General features: G+C 44.9%; 1 protein-coding gene across 1 annotated transcript in view; it reads left to right on the top strand.

Moving 5' to 3' along the window:
* TNFSF15 (tumor necrosis factor (ligand) superfamily, member 15) overlaps nucleotides 1-21,439 on the top strand; it is a 21,780-nt gene extending 341 nt beyond the window's left edge. Inside the window, exons 2-5 of the mRNA XM_010835134.1 lie at nucleotides 1-82; nucleotides 14,880-14,922; nucleotides 15,825-15,872; nucleotides 19,465-21,439. Coding sequence (XP_010833436.1) covers nucleotides 1-82; nucleotides 14,880-14,922; nucleotides 15,825-15,872; nucleotides 19,465-19,919 — 628 coding nt within the window. The 3' untranslated portion in view covers nucleotides 19,920-21,439. The remainder of the gene's footprint in view (nucleotides 83-14,879; nucleotides 14,923-15,824; nucleotides 15,873-19,464) is intronic.
* Nucleotides 21,440-25,339: the final 3,900 nt, after the last annotated feature.

A 25,339-nucleotide genomic window follows, 5' to 3' on the forward strand; every position in this document is an offset into this window, starting at 1 on the left:
GTCGATCCCCATCCTGGCCGCACTCACCACCTACCTGCTCGTCGGCCAGCTCCGGGCCCAAGGAGAGGCCTGTGAGCTCCGGGTAAGTGAGACTTCTCAGTGACCTGGGGGTCCGCAGACCTCCAGAGGCCACCTGGCCACTACTGCAGCTCTGGACAGAGCTCCGGGATCCATCACGGTGCTTGCTTCCACATGCAGAAGAGAGGTAGAATGTGAGGGGTGGAGAAGTCCAAACTGGTTTTTACTCTTAACATTGCCAGGGTATGAATTGTGCCTTTGGATGTTTATTTTGGAAAGAACTTCAAGCCACATATTTAGATACTTATAATGTACTGATAATTTGGGGGTATTCCTTTTCTTTAAAAAAAGCTAAATTATGGGGGGAGGAAGTGCAAAACTAATACATAGTTGTCGAAAAAAGAAAACACAGATAAAGGGAAAAAGATAATTATCATTACCCATAATGCATGAAGGTGACTATAATTAACATTTTGGGGTACTTTTCAATAAGATGGGTTTATTTTGAGTCTCCTAATATATTGTGATTTTATTTATTGTTACTAAATTCACAGCAGCATGATGACATAGATGGTTGTATTATATTGCTGTATATGTATGTGTTATAATTTATTTAATCAACCCCCTTTCTTGGGTTTGGAAATATTCTTTATCAAAGCTCAAAAGAGAACCTCCTACCTGATTATTTATCTCTCCGGTCTTGGTCGGGGTGGGGTGTCAGGGAGCTTAGTCAAAGAATATTGGGTCTAGGAAAACAGTGATGCAATGGTTGGAGAGTGCTGACAGGTGATGGGGGAAAACAGTTCCAGACTAGGAATTCCAAAAACCTCAAAGCCTGAAGAATGTGTCATTCAAGCAATACCCTTTTTAAAAAAACTCTCCTGCATAATCTGTGATAAGTTATTTAACTTCAGTCCAAAGTATTAAATTTCAGAGGGGAAAACAGGTTCTTCAGTTAGTTTAACTGGAAACCTGTTCTCTAAGCACTGCTGGTACTTGAAAGCAGAGACACGCTGAACCAGTCATGGTGAGCGTGTAACTCTCACCACCCATCAGGGTCAGCAGAGATTAGGACCCTGAGACTGACACCGGCTGAGATTCGGACACCAGCATCCATGGCCACATGCCACCACCATTCAGGAAATGTAGAAACAGGCAGACAACCAGAATTGCTGCTCATAATTACAGGAGAACAGGAGGGCATGGGGGTCTGGGCTGTGACCCTAGACCACTGTGGGGCTGGTTCCTACAAAGTCAAACTGTAGAGTCCAGTCAACATTCTGGACTCTGTCCCTCTTTAGCCAGAAAGAGTCGGGTGCTCTTGAATGAGGCACTGAGTGCTTTCCAACCTGAGCTCTCCTTGGTTCTGATGGAAAACCCTGTCTCTGCCCAGGGGGTGTTGATCTAAAAGTCCATTGGGTTGGATGCTGTGGTCCCTCAGGGGGCAGTGATGCATCCAGTCAGGAAGAGAGTCCAGGCACAAGCTGGCACTAGACAGGAAGCCCTGTGAGTGAAGGAACCACGTGCCTGCCCTGTTGTAGGCACTCAAGAGATGCAGAAGTTAATATTCCATTCTGTCATTGCTAAATCAATCTCCCTGGAGAGTGAACATGCGGGGACTTTTGGAGCTGTGGTTTGGTCAGGTTATACAAGTTCTTGGTCAGAAGAAAGAGAAAGGGAAATGAGGTTAAGGCTGGGGAGCATGCAGGAATTGGAGTCCTGAAAAGAAACACCAGCCCTATTTAAAGAAGAGACTTAAATAAGAATGTTTAAAGAATTTAAAAGAGGTTCAAAGAAAGGTCAATTTGCTAAAACGCAGACGGATTAATGGGAACCACAGGGCTGGCAGCATCCTGGTGCTACCAACGGTATAGAGTTGGTCACTGCCTCTTGACCCAAAGAGGCAAACAGAGGGAGGCGCTTTAAAAAAACCCAAGGAGACCTAACTTGTAGGAGAGGGCCTGCCTGGAGGGGCAGCAGAGAGGCAACAGAAAGCGGGCAAGGGAAACTCTGACCAGTGTCTGGTCCCAGCCTCTCACCCCATTGGGCAGAACTCAGCTGGAAGCTGGATTCAAAAGAGCCAGGGAGGCAGCCTGCCAGGAGGGAAGACTCGCCAGGCACAGGACAGAGAGTGGACCCAGAGAGGCTAGCAGACAATAACTAGCTCAGAGGGGATGGAAGACAGTGGGATTCAAGAAGGAAAATCAGTCTACCAGTACAGCTTGGGTAGACATCACAATGAAATGTCAGGGTTCTTAGCCGCCCGACTTTGAAGCCCAGCTCAGGAGCTTCCGGTTGTGTGCATAAGCATGAGGCTTCTGTGTGTGTGTGTTTGCCTGTTCCTCTTTCTAACAAAAAGGATTCTAATATCTGTGCTCTGACAGCACTAATAAAGCATGTGCAGGTGCCGTTTACATGCTGGAAATGTGGGGAGAGCCACAGGAACGCGTTCAGAGGACTTGCCGGCACCGGCTGTCACACGGGGTCCATCCAAACTTCCTGTAATTGGAGTGACAGCTGTGGTAGCTGATTGGCTTTCTCCAGAGGGCAAGCCAACTTCTCATCTCTCTATGATAGAAAGTAGTCTTGCAACTCGGAGCAAGGTGCCCACCTGAATTAGGTACCTACCTTTGCACTGTAACTGGGAGGTGGGGGTATTATCTTTCCTGATGTTCACATTTCAGAGAGATGCTCCCAGGTCCAGGGAGAGGGTGGCAAGAAGAGACCTATGTGGTCTTTGAGTTTCTATACATTCCAAAGCAGAGAGAAACCACTTATGAGTTTTCTAACATAAATGTTCGAGGAAAGAGGAAGGGAAAGAAATTTCTCTTATTTTGAACAAAGCTTCTTATTTTTCATTTGCACTTGTCCTTATGACGTAGATGCCACAGTTAGTAAGACCTAGATCCACATCTCAAACCCAGATCTGTCTCCCTCAGAGCCTGAAACATTCCACAAGCCCTGCAGATACAAAGCCCCGCTGTGATCTGCCTGTGGGGACTGCCCAGAGGCACCTAGGGGCAAATCGCCACCTTCCCCATCCTCCCTTCCATGGGCTTCCCCTCTGTGTCCCCGTCCTCGCCTCCTCCTCCTCTTCACCACCCCCACCCAGCCCCACAACCACCATCTGCCGACAGCCTGCAGTGAGATCCACAGGATCTGAGCTTGTTTATGGAATGATTTTTCAGGCCCAGGCAAATCAATGCTAACACAAGAAAAATTAAGAGAGGAGGGTCACCCAGACCTTCAAATATATTCATAGGCCTGAAGAGCTGGCTGAGCAGCAGAGGATAAGCTGATGATAACACGTTAAAGACAATATCGAAGATATGCTATGAGCTCCCATCTCACACATGTAGCGTGAGCTCACAAATGTGATCCCACTGGACGTTCATCCCAACCTAGAGAGGCAGTGAGAGGGGGAACAGAGGCATTTGGCAGACGGGGAACTTGGAGGGAGAGCTCAGCGGAGCACCCAAGGTCGCAGAGTAGGGGGTTGGAGCGAAGCCTCAGAGTTGACAAATCCAGGGTGCCTTGGTTTCTTTGTTACCTCCCCTCCTCCACCGCCCCATCCACAATCAAGCTTTCAGCCAACAAAAGCACATTTGCCCCTTTGCATGGGTGAGAGAGGGGATCACCCTCGTGTATTGGGGAGTTGTGGAGCATAGGGAATAGGAGAACTCTGCAAAATGAGAGATCCTGTGAAGAGGGGCCTGATCCTGACTCTCCCCGTGGGAGCCGCAGTGATGCTTGGGAACCTCTTCACTGCACTGTGTACTGGCCCCACCACGGTGGCTTCATCTTTCACCCCTCACCCTTCTTCCCTGCCTCTGGCTCCTCAGCCCCTCTGGCTCCCCGAGGTCCCCTCAGGGCTCCAGTGCTCTTGCGTGCCAGGTCCTCACCTGGCCTCTTCCCCCTGTGAGGGTTGCACTGAGAGACCTCCTCATTCCACCCACGGAACAACCGTAGGAGGCCAGCATCCCTGAGGATCTTTTCTAATCTACCTCAGAAGAGAGCTGAGGCTTGAGAAGAGGAGGCTCAAAGGGGCTTGAAAGGAAGAGAGTGAGCAACACGCAGAAGCTCCCCAAGTTTCCGTTTTCCCATCACACCCACCCCACAGAAGAGCCCTGAGGATGCTAAGGAAACTTCGTAAAGCCCCTCGAAAGTACTTGGCAATCTAGGCACTGCTGGGTGTCTGTCCCTTCCTTTCCCTTAGTAGCAGGGCTCTTCAGAGATTTATAGAAATTAAAAGATGGCAATGCCCTTAGTCCAAGGGTCAACAGCTATGATCCATGGGCCAAATCTCACCCAGTGTGTGTGGTGGAAACACAGCCACACCCATTCGCTTACACAGTGAACATGTTCACACTGGACACATTACACACTGGACATTTTCATACAAACAGTAAAGTATTTGTGACAGGCCCTGTGGTCCACGGAGTTAATGTTTACTACATGGCCCTTCCCAGGAAGTGTTTGCTGACCTTTGATCTAGTAGAATGTCCTCGTTTTACAGTTCAGGAAGCCAAGAATCAGAGGAGCGAAGGAAAAGTCCAGGGTCACAGAGCAGGTCAGGGGCAGGCCTAGAGCTAGATCCTACGTCTGTGTTTGCTTGGCCCCACGCTACCAGAAAACAGGACCAGTTCCTTTCTTGCTGGGTCCCTAGGCTAGACTTTGGAAAAGCAACAGCGACTTGTGAGTAGTCTTCCAGGTTTTTCTTAGCAGCAACAAAAACGGTCACCAGCACTGTTAAAAAAAGAAAATACTTTAAACGGGACTCTTCCTTCAGGAAATGTGTTAGGAAAGATTCAATGTGACATATTATCCAGTAAGTTGCAGAGAAGAAATAAAAATTAGATTTGAGAAGGTTGGGCTAGTTGCCTTTAGATGAAGCGATCATAAATATAGCATCAATTAAATATATCATGGTCCTTTCATGCAATGGGAAACTAAAAATGAAGCATCTCGTATGAACGGGTGGGACTTTCTGGAAGATGTATGTTAGGTGAAAAAAACCAAAGTACATAACAACATATAGAATGCGAAATACTTCATTTTCTGAAAAAAACAATGTATATTAATATATATGGATGTGTCTATAAATGCATAGACTATCTCAAGGAAGACGATTAAATAGACTGATAACTCTGTTAGTATCCAAGTAGGGAAACTGGGGAGGCTGGGTAACAAAGGAAATAGGGAGATATTCTTGAACCCATAACATTTTGGACAAAATATATTTGTTACCTATACAGAAAAAAAAGAAAAATAGACACAGTGAAGCATTTGAGACTCTTGAAGCATGCTACATAGATTTGCATTGTGGAAAAACCGTGAGTCAAAAATTCAAACCCAATTTGAATTCTGGCTTAGCCACTTCTTAGCCATGTTACCTAATCTTCCTGGGCCTCAGCTTTTTAATGTATGAAACAGGGATAATTAGAAATAAAACACTTAAAGTATCTGGCAGGGTGTGGAGTATTAGCAGTCGTAGGAGCTAGGCTCCGGGAACTTCCCTGCTCATGGAAATTACGTCACAAGAGGACGATTTCAGCAGCCTTCCTGGAATCTGCCATCAGCAGTCCAGAGAGCAGGTTCTGGCACTGGAAGGTTTTTCTTGGTCTCTGATATTTGTGAGCTGTCTTCGTACCTCCTTCTCCACCCTGGTCTTGCCCCCTTCACCCACACTCCAGTGCATCTTTTCCCAGCTGCTCTTGAACATGGCTCAGGCATTCTTTTGGCCTTTAGTGGTGGTCTACATTTCTGACTCAGGCCCACAGGTACCTGGAGTCTAGGCCTTCATCTTCCCTCCAGCACAGAGTCTGCATTCCAGGCATAGCTGAATGCACCACACTGGCTCAGCCCGAACCCAGCACAGATCCACAGGTCAGGCACTCAGTGCTGTGTGATGAATAGTCAGGAATGCCACGGGAGGCATGGCTTCCCAGGGCTGCCCCACCGTCAGTTTCAGTCCTTTCCTCCAGGTCCTACCTCTAGAATCATCTGCATGTACTCTCCTCACCTCTCCTCCGTCCCCTCCAATCTCAGTTCCAGCCTTTCCTGAAAATCCCTGCAAGGCTCCTGGTTCTTATTCCCTGCACCCCTCTTTCTCCTACACATGGCCCCTGAGACATCCTGGTTTTGCTCCAGATCAGCGGGACCCAACAGTGATGCCAGCTCAGGCTTCAGCATGGCACACACTACAGGGAGAGCCATGGCCCTTCCAGGCCACAACTGTGACCTGACTATAATCTGTGGGCTTCCCTGGAGACTCAACGGCAAAGAACCCGCCTGCAATGTGGGAGACCTGGGTTCAATCCCTGGGCTGGGAAGATCCCATGGAGGAGGGCCACTCCAGTATTCTTGTCTGGAGAATCCCCATGGACAGAGGTACCTGGTGGGTACCTTGGGTCACAAAGAGTTGGACATGACTGAGCGACTAAGCACATTATAATTTATTATATACCAGACTCCATTCTAAGCTTTTTCATATTCAGAGTTTTGAGACAAGCACATGAGGTCACGCCTATAAAGTTCTTAATGTGGGATCCGGCATGTCACATGTGCAGTGAATGCTTACTGTTGATGCTTAGTGCATCATCTCAGTTAATCCTTGAAATCACACAATGAAGAAAGTACTGCTATTATCTCTCTTTTAGAGAAGATGAATCTGAGGCTTAGAAAGTCTAAACCATACACAGAGCGATATTGGGATCAGAACCCCTGTGCATGTTCGTTCCTCTTAACCGTGAGGCTAGTCTGCCTTTGAGTATAAAGCCAACAAATTATTCACTTTCTGGGGGTAGTCAGAGAGGATTTAAAAATGATACCCTAGAAAATGCCTTTCACATAATAAGTGCTCAAAAATGCGACTTCCCTTTCTCCTCCGGAGACACCAGGCAGTCCCTAGCACACAGAAGGCACTCATAAGTGTTTCCTGGATGGACAGGAGAATGGAAGAATGCACAAGGTACCTGACCTCCCTAAGCCTTAAACTCCCCATCTATAAAACAGAGAGAGTAACACATTTTCTTCATGGCATTGCATTGAGAATTCTGCACGATGTCCAGAAAGCTATTGCCATATGATAGATGCTCCACAGACATCATTTCTCTGCTGAGGCCACCTTTAAGTGCTTTATTTCACTGAAGCTGTTCCCTCTGTTGGATGTAAGGATTAAGCCCCTTTGCTTGTCTAGAGGAAACACAGTTGAGAGAAGTGCTTTTTGTAAATTGCAGAACCCTGAGCACTCAGTGGCTGCCTCTGCTGTAGCCTCAAGGAGTCTGGGCACAACTGGAGGAGAAGCCCAGCCCACTCCCAAGGTCAAACCAGAGGCAAAGTGCAGAGAATCCAGAGGAGGTGAGGGTGCACTGCAGAAATGAAAGGAAGGGAGGGCAACTGAGCAGGTATGTGAATTGCACACTTCTGCTGGAGCTCCTGGCTGCTGACTCCATGATCCATCCATTCCCTCTTTAAAATAAACACACATCACTCAAGGCCAGCGTCCTCTTCTAACAGAGCAAAGGCAGCCCAGCGGCAGCAGCACGGTGCCTCTCAGAGGTCATCCCCCAGCCTGGTGTCCTTAACAAGGCCCTGCAGCTGAAAGCAGCAACAAGCATGGGCTTTGAATGGGTGAGGCTATATCCCAATCCTTCAACTCCTGTAGACTCAGCAAGGGCAGGAGTCTAGAAGCAAACTGTGGACTAAGGAGGCCTCCTGTTGGGAGGAGAGAGCCGTCCAGAGGGTCAAAAGGATCCAAATGTGCCACTCATCATAAAGAGACCCAAGGGTGGCTTCTGTTTACCACTGCAGCGGTGGGGATGAAGGGAAGGTATGTGGAACTGTTGTAGCCACACGTGCTGGGAAACAAACTCACTCAGAAGGACAATGCAGACAATAGAGTGCAGTTTATTACACTGGCAGGCCCAAGGCAGTCTCCTCTTAGCCAAGGACCCCGGCCAGTTTTTGTGAAAACCTTATATAGCCTAAGTGTACATGCCCAAACCCACCTCCCCAAATTCCCTGAAACTAGTCTGAACAAAGGAAAAAGAAAGATACAATCAAAGTTAACCCATGATTCTTACCCCTTAAGCCTGAGTACTGGAGTGGGTTGCTGTTGCCTTCTCCAGATAGTTAACAGTGGACAATTATCAATAGGCTTGTGGTCATATCCCAATAAGCATAACAGAATGTATGATTCTATTCAGTTGCACAGATAATTAGGGTATTCTTTTAGGCGATGGAGAGCCCTGGGGCTCTTCCTTGCCGAGGGCCTGGTTTTCCAGTTGGTGTGTCGTTTCCATAGATACTGGGCATATAGCTCAAAGTCCATTAGTCCGGCCCAAGATGGAGTCCTGCTTTCAAGATAGAGCCTGTTCTGTTTCCTCCTTCAGAACCAACAACACATACCATAAGGATTGACTGAGCCCAAACAAAGAAGGAAAATGAATCGGCTTTCTACTCTATGCACATGGTCTTTCTTAGCCATCGCAACAGTCTTGGGAGGAAAGAATCAGTTTGCTTTTACTGATGAGACTGTCTCATTGAGGTTATCATGTTTATGTGCTTAGTCATGTCCAACTCTCTGCAACCCTATGGACTGTAGCCCATCAGGCTCCTCTGTCCATGGGATTCTCCAGGCAAGAATACTGGGATGGGTTGCCAGTTCCTCCTCCATGGGATCTTCCTGATTCAGTGACTGAACCTGCGTCTCCTTCATCTCCTGCACTGCAGGTGGATTCTTTACCACTGTAACCACTAGGAAATAATACAGCTGAGATTTCCACCTTTTGTTGGGCTGCAAACACCACATTCTTTGCCTTGCACCACTTGGAGTGTTCCATGTAAAGCTCCATCCGGCACACCTTGGAGGAGGATGAAATGAAATGGCCTTGGCATCAAACATTTCCTGGTTGGGTACATCCTTGTGCAAGTACCAACAGGAAACTGCAAAAGGAAAAGGCAAGGCAACACGCACCTGTGTATTTCTCCTCGAAGTGCTGGGAGAGCGTTACGGGTCATAGAGCACTTATGCCTTTGCAACTGTGGTATTTATGTGGTATTTATGGTATTTCCCATAGTACAGACTATGGGAAAAAGGATAAGTGGGCCATTAGTTAAAACATGCTCAAGGGATTTTTCTGGAGAAATGCCAATAAGAGAATCTCAAAGACCATATCACTTCAGGCTCATCCACCATGTAGTCAGCTAATGTTTATAGGGCTCCTGACATGTACCAGTCTGTACTTGGTCTAAAGGTTCAGATCCCTCCCTCTCTTTGCCTTTGACTTATAAAGACAATAAACAGGTGACAACCTCTCCTGAGGGCAACTGGAGTACTAGATGAGGCAAGCACAAAAGCACTAATAGTACCTGGCACCAAGGAGCCCTCAACTAGATTGCAGTCTCCTCCTTCCCTCCATCCTTCCTTTTTCCTTGTTGGACGTATTACAGAATTTCCAAAATGTCTGAAGTAATAGGTCATGGTTAGTTTGAGTTGCTGCTGCTGCTAAGTCACTTCAGTCATGTCCGACTTTGTGCCAACCTATGAACTGCAGCCTGCCAGGTTCCTCTGTCCATGGGGTTTTCCAGGCAAGAATACTGGAGTGGGTTGCCATTTCCTTCTCCAGGGGATCTTCCCAACCCAGGGACTGAACCCGGGACTCTCATGTCTTACCTGCTTCGGCAGGCAGGTTCTTTACCAGTCTCCAGGGGATCTTCCCGACCCAGGGGTTGAACCCGGGTCTCTCATGTCTTACCTGCTTCCGCAATCTCCCCGACCCAGGGACTGAACCCGGGCCTCTCATGTCTCACCTGCTTCGGCAGGCAGGTTCTTTACCAGTCGGTTTCCCAGGTGGCGCAGTGGTAAACAGTCTGCCTGCCAATGCAGGTAAGACAAGAGACGCTGGTTCAATCAGTGGGTTGGGAAGATCCCCTGGAGGAGGGGCATGGCAATCCACTCCAGTATTCTTGGCTGGAAAACCCCATGGACAGAGGAGCCTGGCAGGCTACAGTCCGCGGAATCGCAAAGAGTGGACCATGACTGAGCACACACACGCTATGGAATCTATTTGCACCATCCCCTCAAAAAAAAAAAAAAAAAGCAATAAGGGGAAAAAAAAATCAAATGCAAGTGAAAATTCCCTGATCTAAAAGAAATATCTTCCCTGCTGACTCAAATGGTAAAGAATCTTCGTGCAATGCAGGAGACCCAGGATCAATCCCTGGGTTGGGAAGATCCCCTGGAGGAAAAAATGGCAACTGACTCTAGTATTCTTTCCTGGAAAATTCCATAGACAGAGGAGCCTGATGGGCTATGGTCCACGGGTTCCCAGAGAATCGCAAGTGACTGAGCAACTAACACTTTCACTTCTACCTTTATTAACTAACTTCAAAAGAACTAAAGGGGAAAAAGCATGAGTTTGCTTTGCTTGGGCTAATAAATACCAAAGTAGCAAGCGTCCTACTCTCCCATCAACATATATGCTGGTGTGCAGACACATTTGCATTTTCTGATTCTGATCCTGGCCAGCTTTCAACAAATATTTCTAGAGCTGTGACTATGCTCCAAGCAGAGCCTGATGAAAACAACCTTTAAGGCCTCTGTACTAAACGATTATGTCTATCCACTTCTGCCTAATCATTTTTTTTTTTAAACAAAATCTCAAAACTTTGCACGTATTTAGAATACGTGCAAAGTTTTGGATTTCTAAGTTGTAAAATTCTGGCTAAAGTCACTGAAACTGAATCTTACTCCATCTTCTGCTCTCTCTTCTGTCTGTCATTCTGGTGCCTGAGCATCAATTGGACAATCCAGTGGGGGAGCCAGGCACTGTCTTGAGATGCTAGGAATGTGGGGGTGAGCAAGCCAGACCAAGTCTTGCTAGAGAGAGAAAAGCAATAAGCCCACAAATAAGCAACAACACTTGAGGGAGTGATAAATGCTCTTAGGGGGGAATAAAACTTGGATCCTTATTCTCAGCCAGTGATTTGAGAAGGCATTTAATGGGAAATAGATAACGTATATTTCTCAGGGGTGCTCTTGGATTCCGTATCTATTCAGATTTGTGAGCTAATGTTGCAGTAACCAGCATTTCTCAGGAGCCATCATCTCCTTGGTACCCCAGAATAACCAAAAGTGATAAAGAGGTGTCAGGGTTGGAAGACAGTAAGCCACTTACTGACATTTTTTCTAAGCAACCACCTTGAGAGCAACAGGCATTGAGCCAGGACACATGCGTAAACCTTGCCTTGAAAACTTTCTGTTTCATCCTCTCAAATCTCCTGTTTATTCATTCTTGCTTCTCATCACAGTCATCTTCCTTCCTTGAGAGTGATTATTAAGAGAAAAAGTGGACTTTCCTGGTGTTACTGTGCCTAAGAATCCTCCTGCCAATGCCAGGGACATGAGTTCAATCCCTGATGCAGGAAGACTCCACATGTCATGGAGCAACTGGGTTCACGGGCCACAACCACTGAGCATGCGCTCTAGAGCCCATGCGTTGCAACGACTGAGCCTGCGTGCCCTAGAGCCTGTGCTCCTCAGCAAGAGAGGCCACCACAATGAGAAGCCCACGCAGCACGACACAGAGAAGCCCCCGCCTGCCACAACTAGAGAAAGCCTGCGTGCAGCAACGAAGACTCAGTACAACCAAAAATAAAAATAGATAAATCATTTTTTAAAGAAAGAGAGAGAAATCGCAATGGAAGGCTTTAGATGCTGTTCTTGGAAAGAGAGTCCAGCTGACCTTCTTCTTGGAGACTCTTGGAATGCTTTGTTCTTCAAACCTGCCAACTGGCAGGCACTGTCACAGCCTCCAGATGTTTCGTAGCATACTGGGTGGGCCACTTCAAACCCACACACATCCACCCATATATGAAAATAAAATGTGTGCCCAAGTTACAGACATCCAGCAGAGCAAACAGGGAAATGTGTTCATTCCCAAATTCTTGCTAAAGACAATCGAACTCTGAGCCACGAGAAATGCTCCAGACTCTTAGCTGAAAGTCTGCTTAGACAAAAATAAGCAGGATGTTCACAAAGATCTCTCAGCGAAGAACTAAATGAGGTAGAAGGCCAACCGGGGAAGGTACCGTTTCCTACACCAGGGGATGCACCCAGGCTACCCAGTTCTCTCTGAAAATTCACCTTCAGTTTTCTACCTTGCCAAAGGAGCAAGTCCTTTATCAGCTGTGTCAATAACAAGTAAGGAAACAGGCTGCAGAGTGAGCTCATTTCTAGGCTGCTTCGCTACCTACCAAGCTCATCCAAGTTATCCATGCTGGATAAGTCATCATGTTGATTGGGCTTAAGTGTTCAAAGATGACTGTGCTCATGGCGCTATGCTAAAAGCATATAATGTGTTCATTTGGCAGCGGAAATCCCAGTTTCCCAACTGCTCCTGTGCTCTGTTGAGCCTCTTGACTTGCACAAGCTTCTGGCCTTGTCTAAAATGGTCATTATCTTTATTACATGGCTAATACCTGTACGACTCAGTGCAAGGGTAATCCCCCCTGATTCCCCTACTTCTGGGCCAAGTTCCTGTTTTCTGGACTCTGTGTTTCCCCCACTGCCACAGTGCATGGAACCTCTAGCACTTATCCATCCACCTCAGCACATGAGGAACTTGCCCGGGATTAGAAGGAATAATGGCTGAGGACTTAGGATTCTGGAGTCAGTTGGCCTGGGCTAAAGCCCTGCTCCTCCACTTTCCAGGTATAAGACACTGGGCAAGTTTCTTAGTGTCCCCAGGCCTAGTTTTCAATATGAGGATATAAAGAGCATCCACTGCAGAGACTCACTGCCAGGATCAAGGAGGTAATGCATATGAAGGGCTTAGCACAGCACAGTGCCGCTACTCAGGGAATAAATAAGGCTACATTTACTGCCTTTTTCAGGTCTCTTGAATCATTCACTTAGTTGCCTCTAATGACTGGAGTAGAGAGAACTTGCTGCTTCTCTTGCTCAGTCGCTTCAGTTGTGTCCAACTCTTTGTGACCCCGGGGACTGTAGCCCACCAGGCTCCTCTGTCCATGAGATTCTCCAGGCAAGAATAGTGGAGTGGGTTTCCATGCCCTCCTCCAGGGGATCTTCCTGACCCAGGGATCAAACCTTTGTCTCATGTGTCTCCTGCACTGCTGGCGGATTCTTTACTGCTGAGCCACCACGGAAGCCAAAGAAGACGTGGAAAGGGATAAATAGTGGATAACAAGGCTGGGATGGCAGCTGGGACTTTAATTCCAACATAAGCATTTAGCACTGTGTCTGAAAGGTTATAGGGGGCACCAAAGGTTTAGGAACAGAGTTGTGTCTCAAAGTGATGCTTTAGAGAAAGCCCTTTGAAGGCAGCTTAAGAGATGGGTTAAAGAAAAGGAGGAACCAGGTGGAGGAAGACCTGTTAGGAGGCTGTGGGAAGGATCCAGGAGAGCAGTGTGCTGAAACCTGGAATGGAGGCATGAATGACAAAATTTTCAAAATAAAAATACTACTTGGCTTCGTGGAAGAAGAAAGCAGCAAGCAAACGTCAGGCTTGGTAACTGAAGAGAAGCAGTAGTGGCGCCATCCACAGAACTCGCAAGTGGAGAAAAGGGTGCTGGGAAAGCGAGAAAGCCACTAGACAATTTGGGCGGGCGGCTTCTAGTAGAAGTTGGGTAACGTGTCTTGGGAGTAACACAAGCCTGGTGGTCTGGGCTCTAACAAGATCACTGTTATCACAGAACTGCTTAGACCTAGACCCACCAACAACCCAGTTACATCCATAAGACCACATATGCACATGCAGAGAATCCATACATACAACATGTGTAGACACACAGATGCAAAAACACATTGACTTACACCCTCTCCCACTGATAAAACTGCCTTCTCTCTTACTCACACAGTTTCTCGTTCACAAGCACACACACACACATACACACATGAATTTTAAAATGTAAAATTAACCAAGTGTTCATGGTGACACTATGATCAGTGGTCACGTGGACTATGTAGTTACAAGAACCAAATCAGAAGACTCAGAGTTGAGTCAAATTACAGCAGAGAAGACAACATTGGATAATGTAAGACAGTGATCTTATTCCTAAACTAAGAACTTAGTTTTGCTCCTGAGTTCGTATGCAAGTCTTATGAGTGGTGGTTCTTCATTTCCTAGGCCTTCTCCACACTGACTCATACATTTTCTTCATCTCTGACCCAGGAGTTATCTGTTGCTGGGGATGTTATTATTCCCATTTTTCAAATGAAAATGCCAAAGCTTGGAGTGGAAGTATCTTGCTCAAGATTATACTGTTAATAAATGGTGGAAACAGGACTCAAATCCAGTCTGTCTACCCCCCAAAGCAGTTATTCTTTAACTACCCTTTGGTATCTGAAATGGCTCACAAACTAGGGTTGCAAGAATGAAAAAGTCTTCATATAGTACAAAGCAATAAGGCAGAATTGTGGAGGGTGATGATGAGAAAGTACAGTCATTTCTTTTTCAGTCTCATTTTTTGCAACAGTTCCAATTTTTAAATTGTGCTGAAGAAAAGAAAATAAAGCAAGTGTGGCTATTTGTTCAAATAACAGAAGCAACGATAAGATGTCAGAGTGCCCTAGAATGGAGCAGGAAAAGCTCTGAGGACAAAATGTTAAAGCTGAGCTTCAGAGACAAGCCTAGGAGAGAGAAAGGTCACTGGGGAGCTGGAAGAGGAAAGGAGAGAGCCTGGGTGCGAGACTGCCGTCAACCCATATTCTCACGCCCATCTCCCTTCTCTCTGAGGACCAAGGCTGCGTAGCAGCAGCATCTTAACTGTGCTCATGATATGAGCAGTGGGTCAAAAGGACCACAGATGACCTGAACCATGTCTTTCTTTCCCAACAGACTCCAAAAGAGCAGGAGATTGGACCTTCGCATCAGCGAGCTTGTAAGTGTGTTCATATTTTATGCCATTTCTTGTGGGGTGCAAGAACGTTTCTTGCGGTTCTGATATGTGGGAAGTTCAGATGTAGACTGAGAGGCAAAGTGAGGCTCCTCCTCAGTCACTAGGAAGGCAGAATGGTGCCATGGCCAAGTGTATGGCCTGTGGAGTTGACAGTCTTTAAACAAATAATTTCACCTTCCTCGGTCTCAGTTTACTCACCTATAAAAATGGTGATAATGGTACCAACCTCCCAAGGTTAGTGTGGATTAACTTCTGGAAAGGTATTTTTGCAATACCTAGCACACCAAATGTATGCAATAATTCTTCTTTTTATCATCAATAACATCATCTTTATTACTACAGTTAGAACACAGTTATCCAATATCATCATCTCTGAGAACTGACAGGGAAACAGAGGTCAGAGAGGGAAGGGGATTTGCCACGGTCACATAGCCACAGAGCAGTGCCCAGCTAGTTCTGTTAGCACATTCAGATGGCTCAGAGGATACAGCTGAAGGGACAACGAAGAAGGCCAATCAGCTCCCACAGAACAGACAGAAGCAAAGGGAAGGCAAGATGAGCCCTGCTGAACCCAACCACGTGCCGGAGTCACTTTGAGCACTCATCACCCATGGCAGGAACTGATGTGCCCACCTTAGGTATGAGAAAACAGAGTTTCAGGTTGAATGACTTGGCGAAAGTCATGGGGTCAAGGTTCACTTGTGTTCAAGATTATTTCTTCTGAGGCTGCCCTGCCCCTGGGGGAAAAAAAACCAAAAACCCTGAAGCAAGCTGGAGGAGAGGAATGCTTCTCTCCGGCTGCAGGCACCATGCAACTCCCCAAACGCCGTCTTCACTCCAGTCACCCTCCCATTCATACAAGCATTTTTCTCCTTTCCTTACAGACGCACCTCCTGGAGCTGACAGGGAGAAGCCAAGGGCACACCTGACAGGTGATTCTTCTGAGTGTGTTTTTGAAGAGGCTAAGGGCCATGGACCTGAGGCTTCTTTCAGTGCTTGCCAAAACTCAAGTGTGTAGCTTTAAAATGGAAACCACACCCCTTGGTAAAAAGACTCCTCTCAGTCAAGGGTTTTCAGATTTCTTCTTCCCTTGAAGGGTCCAAAGCCCCTTTGTTTCTTGGGCATTTTCTTTCAGATTCTATCAGCTCTCCTCCTTCTCTATCATTTCTCCCTTCATTCTCACACTTGCTCATTCAGAAATGACTTTTCTCAGATGCAGAGAGTCACATAATTACAAATCTAGTCAAAGATGAATGTTCACCTGAGTTGCCAATTTATTGAGTCCATCTGTGCTCTATTCAAGATGAATTTATTGGACATTTACACTCAGCTAGGTATTTCTAAAGAATTTTCATTGATGTAAAAGATTAAGAGCAATCTCTTAGCATCACCAATTAGTCAGATTCCTAAGTTTAGTGTTGACATTCCTGACACCTTGTGTCTGGAGTCACACATACTTCTAAGACTCCAGAGACGAGAGCAAGACAGTGCAGAAGGATGTGTTAAAAACCCACTGAAATACTAGAGCGTTAAAAGAAGCATATTCTTCTGACCTATAACAAAGTCTGTAACTCACAAAGGGATATCCCTGTGGCCCATATTTGCCTTAATGTTTGACCAAGTGGGAACTGTGGTGAGTCCTAAGTGAGGATGAGGGCCAGGGAGATGTCAGTTGCTATCACTCACCACTTACCTATGAAAATGGGAGATAATGAACAGGCTTGGCAGGAAAATCCTAGACACCAAGTATGGAGATGCCACTCCTTTTCCTATTGAATGGGGGGAATGGAAATTGGGACAGGAGTCTATCCCAGGTTTACTGAGCTTTTAATATGTCTCAAGCACCACTGTTTTCCCTGGTGGCTCAGGTGGTAACAAAGCTGCCTGCAATGCAGGAGACCTGGGTTCGATCCCTGGGTCATGAAGATTCCCTGGAGAAGTGAATGGCAACCCACTCTTAACATTCTTGCATGGAGAATTCCATGAACAGAGGAGCCGGGCAAGCAACAGTCCATGGGGTCTCAGAGAGTCAGACACAGCTAAGTGAGTAACACTTTGAAACACTAAACACTATGGTAGACATTTTACATTCACAATCTCTTTCAACCTGTGTATCAGCCCAATAAGATGGGGAAACTGAGGCTCAGACAACTAAGTTCACTTTCCCAAGTCACAGGATGAGGAAGAGTTGAGATTTGAGACTGACTCCAACTGTTTCCACTACAACATACTCGCCACTCCAAGTCCCGCTCGCTACTGTGCGGCCTGGCTAACTGCATACCAGCTAACTGCATACCGATTTAACGGAGCTGACTTCGTCTAGAAAATACATGCTTTTGCTTCTCATCATCTGAAATTAAGTTTTGGGGTTTGTTTTTTGCTTTTGTTTTTTTTCTAATTTTTGACTGCACTCGGCACACGGGATCTTAATTCACTGACCAGGAATGGAACCCGTGTCCCCTGAAGTGGAAACGTGGTGTCTTAACCACTGGACTGCCAGGGATGTTCCAGGAGATGACTTTTTTAAATCTACTGCATCACCCACAAAGAGGGAGTAGAGACTATCAGAGGTCACTGGTAAAAATGGCTTTTACAGATTTTGCAGAGAAACAACAGAGCTGTCCAGGGGCCACTCAGTGCAGGGATCAGGAAAGACCACACACATTCTAAACGTGTGTCATAATCGCAGAAGAAGTCACAACGTAGTCAGCAAAGGGAAAGACACTTCAGAAAATCCGGGAACCAGGTTTTGGTCACTTACCAGGTGAGAAGTTTGCTGAACACTTCTTTAAATATAACCTATCCCCAAACTGTGGCCAACAGTACATAATGGTTATTGCTATGAATTTCAAAAGCAGTTGTAGGAAATTAAAATGTGTTTTTCTTTTTTCTGAAAAGTACCAGTTTTATTGCAGGTTATCTTATTCAAAATCAATGGTTTGAATCAATGGTTTGATTCAATTTTTTTCTGCTATAGACAAAACCTCATAAAAAGCATTCATTCATATATTCTATATAATGTATGTGAAAATGAAAATGTTAGTTGCTCAGTTGTGTTCAACTCTTTGCAAGCCCATGGACTGTAGCCCGCCAGGCTCTTCTGTCCATAGGATTCTCCAGGCAAGAAAGCTGTAGTGGGTAGCCAGTCCCTTCTCCAGGGCATCCTCCCGACCCAGGGATCAAACCCAGGTCTTCTGAATTGCAGGCAGATACTTTACTGTCTGAGCCACCATTTTAAATAATGCAAACATAAAAACATATAAAGTATATATAACATGAAAAAGGTTTATTTTTTAATGTCAAAATGAAAGATGTTAGCTTATTTGGGGAAAGAGAATAAATATATATAGAAGTAACACTGTATCCAGCCATCATGATGAAAATGTCCACGTCTCATTCATCTGCTCTTTAGAACAAGACCTTTGTCTCCAGTTCACAGACAGGAGACTGAGTTTCAGACAGAAGAGCCTCCATGTTATAGAGTCAGGATTAAAACAGGGCCTGGGTGGTCCAGAGTCCCCGTCTCCTTTCACTCCTCAAGTCTGTGGTATTTTGGCTTACATTTTGTCCCTTTTGATGTGGGAGAAGCACTGCAAAATCTTCTGGATCTCTGGCGTTCTGCATGCTAATTTTTTATTAATTACTGCCTGCGTTTCATGTGGCTTTGGAATAGGCATTGGAAGGAAGTGATAGGGAACATGACTCTCTCTGACATCTCTCTCAGTAGCACAGCATTTCCGAAACCAAAAGGCTAGTAAAAGTGAATGTAGTTTAGAGGACGTTCCTAACATACATCATCTCTTAATCCTTTCCACTGGTATTATCTCCTTTTCTTTTTACGTTTGTTTTTTTTTAATGTTGTTCTTTTTTTGTTGTTTTTTAAGGAACAGTACAGCAAAAAACAAATCCTCTTTAATACTTTATGCAAAAGGATTATTGCAAAGTGGAGAGGTAGGAAAGGGAAGAGGCTTGCAAACAGAAGGATCTCAGACCATAAAGTCTGCAAGTTTCTCAAGAGATAGGCTGAAGGGTTTTGCTTTTATAGAAGGGAGTACATACAGATAAAAAGAACCATGTATGGGGAAGTGGGATGGAAGTTTGGCTTGATCAGCTCAGTGAATGCTTTATCCTGAGGCCAGCATATTTTCAGGAGGCTGGCTCAGGTTTAGGATCAGGTTGAGGGTGGACAGAATTTCAGGTGCCTGGAGCAAGGAGAGTAGGAGATTTTTTTTAACCTTCTTTGGTTTCTAAGATCAGAGGGCTCAGAAAAAATTCAAATTTATCAAACAGGAAAATTCAAGTCCAGAGAGGCCAAGTGATTTGCTTGAGGTCCCCTGCCTAAGATGCTACTCTCTGAACAGAAGTCTATGTCCATTCACACATCCTCTACTCATTCCTTCTCAAGGACACTGTTAGCGTTGGTTTTATCCAATCTCTTTACTCTTTGAAAATAATGTAAGATTTTTCTAAGCAAATTCCTTAGGTTCTGACACAAGCAATGAAACCACCCTCTTGTCTTTGCAGTTGTGAGACAGACTCCCATGCAGCCCTTGAAAAATCAGTTCCCAGCTCTACACTGGGAACATGAACTCGGCTTGGCCTTCACCAAGAACCGGATGAATTACACCAACAAATTCCTGGTGATCCCAGAGTCGGGAGACTACTTTGTTTACTCCCAGGTGACATTCCGAGGGACCACATCCGAGTGTGGTGAAATCAGCCAAGGGAGGCGGCCAAACAAGCCAGACTCCATCATTGTGGTCATCACCAAGGTAACAGACAGCTACCCCGAACCAACCCAGCTCCTAATGGGGACCAAGTCAGTGTGCGAAATAGGCAGCAACTGGTTCCAACCCATCTACCTAGGGGCCATGTTCTCCTTGAATGAAGGGGACAGGCTGATGGTGAATGTCAGCGATATCTCTTTGGTTGATTACACAAAAGAAGATAAAACCTTCTTCGGAGCCTTCTTGCTTTAGTGGTAAGACAGATGTCATTGTATGGAGGTCCTCTGTTTCTTAGGTCCTAATTTTCCTCACTTGTAATTATAACCAGGAGGCTTTGTCGGAGGATAGAGACAGCAGTTAAGAAATTTAGGGGCCAAAAATTCATACTTTATGTACCTGACTGATGAGAATACTAATCAGAAAAAGGCAGAAGAGAGCAGACCTATTATCAGAACTGCTTGGAAGAGTGGTGAGTTTCTAAACATTAAAACACTGATCACCAAATGAATGGAACATTTCCATGCCTGGCTCCTATGCATTTGTCAAGAAGAGGGCCTAGGTACTGTTCAATTTTATTATGCAGCATTTGCTTCAGTTTAGGAAACTTAAAAACAAAATTCAAAGCCCCAGAAGTAGTCCAAACACTTCAGAGGCAAAATCCTGCATCAGTTCCCCCAAACACATACTTTAATGCCTTACCGGAAAAAAAAAAGAAAAAAGAACTGATATTTCTTATAAATGTTCTTCAAGAAAAGGAATTAATTTTCATGCCATCTATGTCCAATGAGAAAAACTACCTTTCTATTTCTTATGTACACATGCATCAAAACAAGCAACTGTGAGTTCCACATGCATACTGAAAACACATCAGCACCTGCTCAGCACAGTGTTCTTGAGCACCTTTTGTGTGTGTGCTAAACCAAAACACACTATGAAGAATGAGACAGACTCTACCCAAATGTATATGAATACCTGGCTCCTGGTCAAATGCCGCTCAACGTATTTCAAGGTCTAATTCCAACTCCTAACAAGGATCACCGGATACTGTTAAACCGAAGATTTCTGGAGCTCTCCTCACTATGTTAGACAACCAGCTGATTAGGCCACTCAAGAAACTTGAAGACAAGAGTTCTAGAAAACAGACCAACCGTATAACAAAGTTGATTGATCCCAAGAGATGATGGACTTATTCCCTGGAGGGAAAATGCCAATCACCAAATCTGGAGATGTTAACTGAGATCTGCTTTGAGGTTTGACTCACTTTATGTGCAGAGTGTTATATGGGTACTTTGAAAATATTCAAAGGGATTTAAATGTGGAATTGGCTCATCAGCCCAGCCAAGGCGTCTTTCCTGAAGAAGAGGCAGAACACTCTCCTGTGCTTCTATGAGTTCATATCCTCTATGATCCTCAAATCTGTATGATTTTCCTGCAACCATATGTCAAAGGTTGGAGGGACATTCTTGTTCTCTTAGCCTCTGTTGATTTGTCTGTAAAGGAGGAATCCATCAATTTGTTTCCCAGGATCAAATGCGCTCATAGGGATGAAACATGTTAGCTTTGAGCATTCTGTGAAGCCCACGAGTGTGTCAGTGTGACTTGGGGAGTGGTCTCCAGCACCTTGGCCTTTGTTATAGATATCCCCTATTGTGGGAGACCTCACAGATGGGTCTGAAAGCAAGCCTGGCAACGACATCACTCTTTCCTGGGCTTCCCTGGTGGCTAAGCTGATGAAGAATCCGCCTGCAATGCAGGAGATCTGGGTTCAATGCCTGGGTTGGTAAGGTCCCTTGGAGAAGGGAACGGCTACCCACTCTGGTGTTCTGGCCTGGAGAATTCCATGGACTATTCCACAGGGTCACAAAGAGTCGGACATGACTGAGCAGCTTTCACTTCACCTCACTCTTACTCGTTACCGCAGAGGCAGAGACGTGTGTGATGGGGTTCCTGAACACAATGACTAGTGGAGCAGTACTTGACCAACACTTGTTGAGCTATAAGTAAATAAAAATTAATTTCTTAGTTGGGAGGTTAAGGCTCTGAAGCCCTCAGTTTCTACCAACAGTCAGCAAAGGGCTCAGCACGAGCAAAGAGCAGGGCGTGGTCCCTTCCACCTGGTTCAAAAGTGTCTTTACAAGGGAAGTAAAGCTGGCATCCTGAAAGGAGGTGGGCGGGCAGCAGAGGGCCTGGGGAAAGGGCATCTCAGTCAGAGGAATTACCCTTTACTTAAAGCAGAAAGGAAAGGTTTCTCAGTAACTACAAAACCAGCTTGATAAGAGAATGTTCCTCCACCAACTCCTAGAAGAATAGTTATTTGCAATTCAGGAATGTTTTTATCAATGACTCCAGCCTGGCTCTAGGTCAGAACTAACCCTGTTCAGGAAATAAAATGCTCTGTCTGCATCTGCATGTGAGCACCAAGCATCCTGGGATGTGGAAAAGGATTTTCACAGAGGTGCCCAGAGTGGCCTGCTCACTTTGCCCTCCTCTGAAAAGAACCCCTTAGCAAGGGCCTTCAAATCTTCCCTCTGTTCCATAGGGAATCTGGTGAATTTGGAAGTTTATCCAAAAAATAGGAATTTCCTACTCTCCTAAAAGACTTGAGGCTTTGGAAAAATCCCCACCACATATTTGTTTTGCTCTTGATTACTGAAGATTGTATTTTGCTCAAGTTTTCATTGCTGAAATGAAATGTTAACTTCTCTGTTAATGCTGAATTTGTTAAATCCTCTTTGATATTCCTTTTATTGCTTAAGTAGGCCAAACATTGCTAGTGGGACTCAAGTCAGAACTTCTGTTTCCTTGGCATTATTTCCATGACAAAAATTAGTACACTAGTTGTGAAAATGAGGTGAGGGAATGCTTTTTAAGGAGTAAATAGAGTGCATTCAAAGATTTAGAAGGGGAAAAGGAACATGCTCACATGCTTTGGAAAATAGTTAATTTAGGGAGAAAATGTTTTACTGGTTCTAAGTCTATGAGAAGGCTGAACTCAAATCAATTCCACAAACATTTACTGAGTACCTACTTGCCCTGGGGATACAAAGAAAAATTATTTTCTCTTCTGATGTGTTCATTCTAACTGCTTAGCGCCCCCACTGTCTGTAGATCTTTTAATTTATTTTGGTTGTATTAACTAATTAATTTGCTAGCTTTAGGCATGTGGGTATTTTCTCATTATGAAAATGGGTGCCATTTGATGAAGGATAATCATTAACAAAATGACTTGTGCTTACCCTAAGTGGTTTTTTAAACAGCTATTCAAGGACAGTTCTCTATAAATAAAAGGGGAGAAAACAAAGATACTTTCTGTGGTAAAATCCACTAGCTAAGCCACATATAGAAAAAGGTTTTTATTATCTCCTGGACTAGAGAAGATAATCCATCAACACCAATGATACCATTGTAACTTTGGGGATAACTCAGATGTTTTGAAAAGCCTGTGTTTCTCAGCCAGTACAGGAACCATGATCAAAATGCATGAGGTCACTAGCATTTTGACGTGGTTTGGTCTATTTGGCCCAACAAAATTGCTTAAGCTACTGCACTTCCTAAATTGTTTGGCTAAGGTACAGTAGGACATGAAAAGGTACACTTTCACATCCTGAAAAGCGTCTGGTTCAGTTCAATAACAGGGCATGCCACAGCCCTGGGCTCCATTTCAATCAAAGCTACACAACCCCAGAGGAAATGCCACCCCCCTGATTGTCAGTAACCCCTCTGGATTGTAAAAGTTCAACTAGCTCACTGCACAAGGCATGTCTGTTGCCAAGTTTCTCTTGCAAGGTATTTTCCCAAGTCCTTTCCCAGTCGTATTTTCATAATTGTGACACTGGGGATTAATTCTTTAGGTCAGGACTGTTTATACGCTGCACCTTGCCAAACACATGCAGAAGTCACTTTCCTCAAGATTTCTTGCTCTCCCAGGACCCAGAGCCCGGAAGGATTCTGCCATTTTTAGAAGAAATTTTTTAAAGGATGCACCACTATCCTGGATATTAAGAGCAATTGCATCCTGCTGGCAGCTGGGCCTGGGAAGAATTCAGTGAACTATTAACCCCTGAATGTTTTTGCTCCAACAGTGAGAGAATGAGGGTCAGAACAGTCACATCTATGCCCTGCCCCACTCTGACAACCATATTTACAACTTTCCAAGCTCTGATACACATTTGCCGCCTGCCATCTCTCCTTCCATCATCCCATTTTAAGAAAAAAGTACCATACCAGCCCATTCAGAACTTTTTCAGGACCACACAATGAGCTAATGGCAGATCTGGAGCTGGGATACTAGCTTCCTGAATCATAATCCTAGGCTCACCAATTACCCTCTGCTCTTATTAAATAGTACTCCTCTTAATAACTGGAGGAGAAATTAGAGGAAGATGTGAGAAATATCAAGTATCAATGGGGTGATGTAGAAAGGGGAAGAGATTTTTCTTATTTCCCTAGAAGAAAGAACTAAGGCTAAGAAGTTGAAGTTACAGGGTCACCATTTCTGCCTTGATATCCAAATGAACTTTCTATCCCTGAAGAGAATGTTCCCAGATAGTGAATATTTAGTCCCAGAAGATATTCAAGTAAAGGACTCATCTTAAGGTTTTTGTAGAAACCATACTTTCATTGAGGTGAGAAAAAGAATTGAGTCAAAGGATTTTTGAGGTCTTTTCCAAATCTTTGTGGCCATTTTTAAATTGATTTTTTAAGTCCATTTTTAAATGGACTTCCCTGGTGGCTCAGACGGTAACACGTCTGTCTACAATGCGGGAGACCTGGGTTCCATCCCTGGGTCGGGAAGATCCACTGGAGAAGGAAATGGCAATCCACTCCAGTAATACTGCCTGGAAAATCCCATGGACAGAGGAGCCTGGTAGGCTACACAGTCCATAGGGTCACAAAGAGTCTGACACGACTGAGAGACTTCACTTTCCTTTCCTTAAATTGATTAATGTTCTATTTGATTATTAAGAACCTGGAAGGCCTTGTCAAGGGTTCAGGGCTTCTAGCCTAGAAGTGGTTGCCATTTCCTACTTTCTCAGAGACTGTCCAACACAAGGGACTCTGAGATCGTGACCAACAGAGCATGTCATGGAATTTTAGAGAACTGTACAGTTTATTTGCTCCAAGTTATATCATTTTAAGGATGAAGGAACCCAGACTCAGAAAGGTGATGTGAATGGCCCAATGCCAGGCAGTAACAAGTAGCAGTGTGAGGCTAGAAGGCATATCTCCTGACACCCAGACTAGTCATCTTTCCATGTCATCCACGACTCACTTACTTTCTTGAGCATCTGTCATATGACAGCACTTCCCTAGATGCTAGAGAGTCGAGACAACAAAGAATATGAAGGGCGAGTCCCACGCTCGTGTCGTGTTCAGGTGGAAGGAGACAAACGATGCTGAGTAACTAAAGAAGCTGAACTTCATCAGATGACTTTATTTGTAAAGTCATGAAATATGTAATCTCCCCCCTTTTGTTTCAGGGGTGAAAAGATTAAACAAATGTTTATCTGGTTTTAATGATAAGCCCCATGTGCTTTTACTGATTTTATGTTTTATGTTAAAACATCACAAACCCAAGGTAAACTGCATATTGTATGCTGTTGGATATGTTCTTAACTAATCCCATGTCTTCTGGCACTACTGTATGTATTCAATCACTGTGAATGAAATGT

The sequence above is a fragment of the Bison bison genome, unplaced genomic scaffold, assembly GCF_000754665.1.
Source record: "Bison bison bison isolate TAMUID 2011002044 unplaced genomic scaffold, Bison_UMD1.0 scf7180017864039, whole genome shotgun sequence".
Lineage (NCBI taxonomy): Eukaryota > Metazoa > Chordata > Mammalia > Artiodactyla > Bovidae > Bison > Bison bison.